General features: G+C 49.4%; 1 protein-coding gene across 1 annotated transcript in view; it reads left to right on the forward strand.

Moving 5' to 3' along the window:
• MEGF6 (multiple EGF like domains 6) overlaps nucleotides 1-5,802 on the forward strand; it is a 463,693-nt gene extending 457,891 nt beyond the window's left edge. The window contains exons 35-39 of the mRNA XM_019511651.1: nucleotides 240-368; nucleotides 1,150-1,278; nucleotides 1,756-1,887; nucleotides 2,323-2,370; nucleotides 4,495-5,802. Of these exons, the coding sequence (XP_019367196.1) occupies nucleotides 240-368; nucleotides 1,150-1,278; nucleotides 1,756-1,887; nucleotides 2,323-2,370; nucleotides 4,495-4,556 (500 nt within the window). The 3' untranslated portion in view covers nucleotides 4,557-5,802. The remainder of the gene's footprint in view (nucleotides 1-239; nucleotides 369-1,149; nucleotides 1,279-1,755; nucleotides 1,888-2,322; nucleotides 2,371-4,494) is intronic.
• Nucleotides 5,803-7,454: the final 1,652 nt, after the last annotated feature.

The raw sequence follows: 7,454 nt of genomic DNA on the forward strand, positions 1-7,454 counted from the left end.
CCAAGAGGAGACAAGGCCAGCGCTAAGGCAGAGTGAAAGCTTAAGCACCAAAACCATTGGTGCTATAAATATAAAAAGACATGGTCTCAAGCCCAACTAACTGGCCAGGTCCAGTGCCTTTTCTTCTTTCCCACAGCTGCCAGAAGGGTTAATGGAAGGGGCCTTCTCTGGGCGCAACTGCACTGTTGCTTGCCATGGCTACTAATCAGCTTTCCCATGGGTTTCTTCTTCTTCCCTAGGTTGCCCACCAGGCTTCCATGGGCTGAGCTGCCAGGAGCTGTGCGACTGTCACAATGGAGCCACTTGTGATCCAGTGACTGGGCGGTGCCTGTGTCCTGCTGGCTTCTACGGTGCCCGCTGCCAAACAGGTATGGCACGTTCAATGCTGTCAATCATGGTAACATCATGGTATGACAGCTGTAGTGCTGGCCAGGGGACGGGCTTCCAGCTCCTGCTGGGCTCTCTGTGCATGGCTGGGCTTGTGGGAACACTGTGCTGTCAACCCACACTGCGCTGAGAACCACTGTCTGAAAAGTAGGCACACTGAGTTGTTTCATGGTGCTCTATGCTTAAGCTGTGCGTCTGCTCAGCCCTTATCAGCTGCCAATCCACTGGGCTGCCAGTGTGCCCACAACTGCCAGGCAACTGTGGCCCAGGAAAGGGTGTTACAAGCACTGGCACCCTGAATCCTGAGGGCTAGTTACCTGCCTCACTTGCCAGCGGGCCTTCAGAGCAATGCGAGAGCTGTTTTCAGCTCTTTGGTGCCAGCTGAATTTTAGACAAGTGGCACCAAAAATAATAGCCCTGAACCAAGCAGTTAGTTCTGTGTTTCCCCTCCTTGTGCTATTCTGAATCACAGACTGCACCTCACAGCCAAAGGGAGCACAGAGGGTCAGTCCTGTTTCCCCGCCAACCCTTCCACCACTTGAGGCCAACTTTTCCTGCACCTGTTGGCAGCTGAGTCCTGCTCTGTATTTGCTATGGCTTCCATCCAAGGGGAGCTGTGCTCTGAATAGCCCTAGCTGTCCCAGCCGCACGTCTGACAGCATCCCACCTATCTGTTGACATGGTCACTAACAGGAAGCACAGGGCTTGGCATCCTTGGCACAACTCTCTGCTGCCCCTAACCCTCTTCTTTTATGACTGCAGGTTGTGAAGCAGGGAAATATGGGGAGGGATGCCAGAGAACATGTGACTGTGAAGGCAATGTGCCATGCGATCCAGCCACTGGGCGCTGCCTGTGTCCTCCTGGAAAAACTGGGCCCAAATGTGACTTGGGTGAGTGACAACCTGGATGGGGTTGGGATGGTCATTCCCCATGGCTTGGGCTTGCAGGGTTAGCATTACAATGACACTTGTGGGGCTGCAGGTGTTCTCGTGGGGTGCAGCACTGCTTAGTGCTAAACCCCCATGCTGTCTGCTGTCAGAAGGCACATGTCTACTGGTTGCTGGTCGGCTGGTTGGCACTCGGAGTCAGGGAGCCACATCCAAGACAGGCATGGGAGGGGGAAGGATGGGTGCTGAAGTGCTCTCATAGCCCCTGGGGTAAGGTCTGTACATTGGTGTTCAGATTGGGAGCAGCTGCTGTGGTCCTTGTACTGAGAGATTTACAAAAAAAAAGGGCTTCAAGCTTGCAGGGTCTCTTTCCATGTTCATGTCCTGCCTGTCCAGTAGTGATGCAGTAAAGCCCCATGAATGTGCTGAAACAATTTGAGGTCCTGCAAAGACTCTTAACAGCTTTTCTTGCTTCCCTAGACTGTCGCACAAATAAATATGGCCCAGACTGCACCATGACCTGTGACTGTGCCACACTCAACTCTCATTGCAAAGCCCAGAATGGCCAATGCCTTTGTATGAATGGGTACATTGGCCCCACCTGCCGAGAAGGTAACTGACTGCTGAACAAAAAGGTGGGGCTAAGATGGGACTGGCAGGGGCTAGTGCTCTTGATGTACAGCAGTAAATGGCTACACAGACACATTGCCTCAGTCATATTGTCTGGGTGCTGGTCTCACCATCTCTCTATTGGCGTTTGCAGAACTGACATCATTTACCAAACGTACTAATGTAGAGACACAGGCTGGCCTAGGCAGTCCCTGAGGTCTCCCAAGCTGTTACCACCCCCACTGTGCCTAATGGTGGGGCATTTCACTGCAGAAAGGGTTAGTGTGTCTAAAGGGCCAGTGGCTATTAGTGAAAACAAGCCTCTGTATTAAGTTTCTCCCAAGTCTGACTCAGCCTCAGGGGACCAAGTCAGCACAAAACTAACACTGTGATACTGCTGTAGAATAAAGAGCGTCCTCCTTGTGGGGTTTTTTGCAGGTGGCCCCCCTCGTCTTCCAGCTGCTCAGCGGTCAGACGCGGAGTCAGGTCAGTAATGTTTCTTCCCTGGAGCTTTGAACTAATGCTAATCCACTTCTTATCACAACTGAGGCACCTGGGTCCTGCAGGCCCGTGGGGTCTGAGTGGAATTTAACCCCCAACTCATTGCAGGGATCCAGGCAGTACAAGGCCTTTTATGCTTTATGTTCATTGCTTTAATGAAAGTGTAACAGCCCACACACCCAGCTCAGAAGCCACCAACCCAACTTCTAGGGCAGATACCCAAGGCACCTCCACAACCAGATCCTAATGCACAATGCCAACCTGAAGAGCAGAGACCAAAGCCTCTAGGCAACCAAGTCAGCCTGCTCACAGCTGCCTTTCCTCAGAGCCTCTTGATGCTTCCTCGTGTGAGCTACACAGTAGCAAAGCTGCAGGAGGAGGTGCGGAGAATCTGCTGTGCCCATATGAGAGGCAGTAAGCTATTCTGTAGCCAGCCATTGACAACACGAGCCAAGGGTGGGGGAATTCAAACAACCCCCCAGACCCATGCCAAGTCCCAGCAGTTCTGCTCTTCTCTGATCCTTGACTCTTTCTGCCCCATTACACAATGGCAAATATCAAGAGGAAGGGAAGACAGCAACCCAACAGCTAGGGGCTGGGGTTTCACTCTGCTGTGGGAGAGATCCCGGGGTTGGAGGAGCACTTTGACTGTGTCCATTGAAGACGTACCTCAGCTGGGAGCTTGCCCTGCCTTCAGGGCAGAGGCTGGTGCCCCATCCTCTGCATGCAGAAGGCAGGGCATATAGCACCTTAGAGAGGCACAAGCTTCCAAATGCTTCCACATTAAAAAGGTCTTGGCTAAGGACAGCCACAGGGAGTGACAGAGAAAAACTTAAAACCCATGACTCCAGTATAAAGGAACAAGCACCACAAACCCGAGACCAGAAGCAGAAGCTGTTGCCTGAAGCTTCTCCTCTGGACACCTTGAAGTTTCATCTCCTCACTGCACCAAGCCAGTCTCCAAGTGGACATGGAGAACAGGAGGGCCAAACTTTGCCCTGCTTCCCTCCTGGCCTAGGGGTTTGGTTGCTTCATTTGTATACTATCAGGAATCAGTTATTGCTGAATGGAGTGAGCAGGGATTCAGTGCCCAGCACTGTCACTCTTCTTGGAACAGAGATTGCAGGGCTTCCTTGTGATGTGGGACAGGGAAGGACTCAACAGCTCCCCTGTACAGAGGGTCTTGGAGGTTTCCCAGGCCTGATGCACCCTCTGGCAGTGAAGAGAGTACAGAACCTGTCTCCATGGCACAGACACCAGCCCCAATGCTCTTACCAGACACTGCCATGATGCATGTCCTAATGCTGCTGTATTCCTTCAGGGGCCTTGACACTGAAATTAAGTCACTTTATGAACCATTTTTCCCCCATGGAACCTGAGAAGTTTGAAAGGATCAGCCCTCGTACACATGCAAATGCCACTTGAACCATTCAGAAATTAACAGGATGTAATCCCAATGCTCATGTGTGGTAGAGCCCCCTATCCCATCCCTGGGCATTGGCTGCTACTTAATTTAGGCAGCACCTTAATTTTTTTTCTTTTCTGGACTTCGCTTTAAGGCAAGAGTATCAACTGCATCTGGCTCTATGGGCTGGATGAGTGGAGTGGGACCAGTGTGCAAACTGGAGGAGGCCAAGGGCCCCCCCCCTTCCTCTCCCCAGCATCCAGCAGCTGTTCCAGTGAATCTGGGACCTGCAATGTGTGCATCATGGACCCCAGAGCAACACAAAGGGTACCCACATGAGGCACAGTCCAACTGGAGCCAGTATGGGGCCCCCATTGCATGTGGCATGAGTTCCAGATCAGCTGCATTAGGTATGCTAGGGAGGGAGAAGGTTACCCATAGGCCTGATACAGCACACAGGGCAGTCTTGCATTATGCTCTGGGCAGATCTGATCCAGCCCGTAGGTGTATTTTTGACACTACTGTTGAGCTGTACAGTTCCTTGCCACACCTAACTTCTGTACCTCGGTTTTTGCTGAACACAACTAGCATTCACTTTTATCTTATCTGTCCTAGAGCTGGCTACTGCCCATCCAAGTTCATCATGTATTTTAACCAGTACTTTCAGGTTTGAAGATGTAATGTTGTTTTTCCTTGCCTTCTAGGGGTACCCCATAGAAGACCATACCATTCCCTCCATGGCATGTTCCAGCATGTGCATCATTAAGCTACATTGCCCAAAGCCATAAGGAAAACCATCACGGAGGAGTGAGTCACGAGTTGGCTAAGTGAGCCGCTAGCCCATGTTGAAGACTTCCTTACCAGTTAACATTTAACTACAGAGTATTTTACAACAGAATTATGGATCTGTTACTTTTAAAAAGCAAGCTTGAAGATGTCTGTCCCTACCAAGTGCAAATTAAATCTTTGCTACAAGAAGGGAACGTATCTTTAAAAAAAACCTGTAAAAACCTACAGGGCTGGAAACAGATGAAACAGAGTTTTCATCTTTGGTAGCACACAATGCTCACAGACTTCCGGACACAATTTGTTATATTTTATGATGTCCAAGCTGCAGCAGTGCAGACACGGTTGCTTAATCCACTTGGCTAGAGGACTCCTGTGGCTCATCTTGTAATTGTTTTTATACGATTGTTTACCTGCTATTATAGTCAATAATACATATTTATGTAAAGATATTTATGGGAAGATGTACAAATATGACTTCATGCTTGATAGCTAACTTGCCCTTGCTCTCTGGTGGCCAAATAGAGCATGGAGAAGATGTACTTTACCACTTGAGTTCTGGACTTACGATCCATTTTTCCACTTTAATTTACTGTTGGCCACTGGAATATGGCCACTGTTACACACGGGCCTATACTAAATAAATGCAACATCAGTCATAACACTTGCTAGTGAATTGTGGCACGTACTGCAATTGACACTCGCAGGTGAGGGGTCCTCCGAGGGCTGTGTGAACTGCAAGTTAAACTCCTGAGCCCTGTCTTGTGTGCAACTGCTGCTCTTGGCATCACAGGATTCCAGGAGACACCGTCTTGTTTGTGAGTATGAAGCTGTAATAGTGGGTTGTACTAGGTGAGCAAGAGAGAGACTCATTGTTTTATCAAATGAGCAAATCATCATTCATTATATAACCTGGTCTAGATACATTGCTAAACCCTGATCACATTTAAAAAGGCAATCAAAAGTTTACAGAAGGCAATTTTGCATTCTAAGCCACTGCACAAATTTACTACTGTACATTGTCCCTCTTGACTCCTTGGCACAAGAAAATTACATTTTAGGAGAGAGATTAACTTTGAGACTTATTTGATGAAGAATGTATATAATTCCTATGTGTACTCATGGAAATTGATGGATTCCTAGTGCACAATGTGGCAGTATTATGTCAGAAATACCACAAAGTGGTATCTGGCCTGGATTCTAATAAAAATTGAAGGGAAAATGGCTACTTTTCTCAATACATTCAGGATATCCATGTGGCCAGGAACAAGTTGCATGTCTGAGCTGAATGTACAAGGACTACTTAAAAAGCAATGCTCAATTTTTTGCTATGCAGCACATTTTACATCATGTCTACCACGCCACAGTTCATATTGACTGAGCCCTGAGTGGGTTCAATCAGCCTATGCCCCCGAATGCACTCTCCCATGGGAATTTCAGGCAGAAACAAGTCAGGGCATATTCCTGAACAGCACGACTGCATCCATGTATTGCCTCTTCAACCTGCTTTCATGCAGGAAACAACCATGCTGTAAACTCACCCCGCATCACTTCCCTGGGGAGACAGGCCCCATGGAAAGGGGACAATTCTAGTTCCTGTTGCAGTGCAGAGCAAGGCCCAGTCCTCCAGTATGTCGAGGTCACACTGAATCCTAGTGTACCCTCCAGCGTATCTACAACTCCCCCTGCCCCTTGGTGTCACCTGTGAAGGTGCACCCCATGCCATCTTCCAGATCATTAATGAGGATCCTGAACAAAAGCTTGTAAAACTGAGAATACAAAGAGCAAGAAAGGAGTCAACACGAGACTAAAACGTTGCTGCCGTAACTGCTGAGCAGCAGCTGGAGGCTTACTCTAGCTCTCAGCCCCCTGGAGCAAAGTTCACTTCCCAAAGCCTAGGCTGCCACCTAGTGGTGCCATTAGCTGAAGGACCATGAGTAACCAGCTGAACACGGTGGCCCCCTTCTGTTGACAGACAATTATTTCCTCTTCAAAAGCGTCCTCTCGAAGCACTTCACAAACATGAATAAATTCACCTGCCAGTGCATTAGTAACAACACCACCTTGCAGGGGATACATAAAGGCTTAGGAAGTTGGAGTGACTTATCACATGTCACGCAATGCATGGGTCACAGGTGAGACAGTGAAGCTCTGTCTCCTTCCCGTCTTACTCTTGAATTGCAGGCGTGCCCTGCCCCAGTGTGTCTGTTAGTCAGACACTGGTTTGTATCCATGCAGGGGCTGAGAGCATAAGTGCGAGTCAACTGTGTTCCTGAGCTAGTCTGCTCCAGAGACGTATGACTTGTACAGCTTGTAGTGCACCCTGCTACGTGCCACACCTTACAAATATCCTTGCCATACCCTTTCCCATCATGACACGCCACAATTTCCAGGGAGGAGGCAGCAAGACGATTACAGAGTGTGGGGAAGACAATCTTCCTTGTATTTCCCCCACACTCTGTAAGCCTGGCCTTTCACATGAAAAGAGCTGTAGCAACAGGCATGGGGGCAAAGTACAGAGCCCCCCTGCTAATGTGTCTGCTGGAGGCTAGAGGGATCCCTCAGCATCTGAACAGCACCAAGTCAGATTTTGCTTCAGCTGCCTGGTTGCAGGGGTAAGCAAGTGCCACTGCCAGATGTGGCAAGTGGTAGACAGGTGCCAGCAGGCAGGCAGCTCCCCACACCAACCTGCCCAGCAGTAAGCAATACCAGTCCCTCACCAAGAGCTGGAGAGATGGTAACCCCCAAAGCCAACGCTAGCCTTTCTGTTTGCCAGTCAGCTTCCCCCTCCTCCCCACCCCATTTGTACTGAGCACTTCTTTCCCTACAAGATGCAAGGGCCCTTACCTTGCGAGCCTGCCACTGGAAGTCCAGCCCT

The sequence above is a fragment of the Gavialis gangeticus genome, unplaced genomic scaffold (assembly GCF_001723915.1).
Source record: "Gavialis gangeticus isolate Ggan-Ray unplaced genomic scaffold, GavGan_comp1, whole genome shotgun sequence".
Classification (NCBI taxonomy): Eukaryota; Metazoa; Chordata; order Crocodylia; family Gavialidae; genus Gavialis; species Gavialis gangeticus.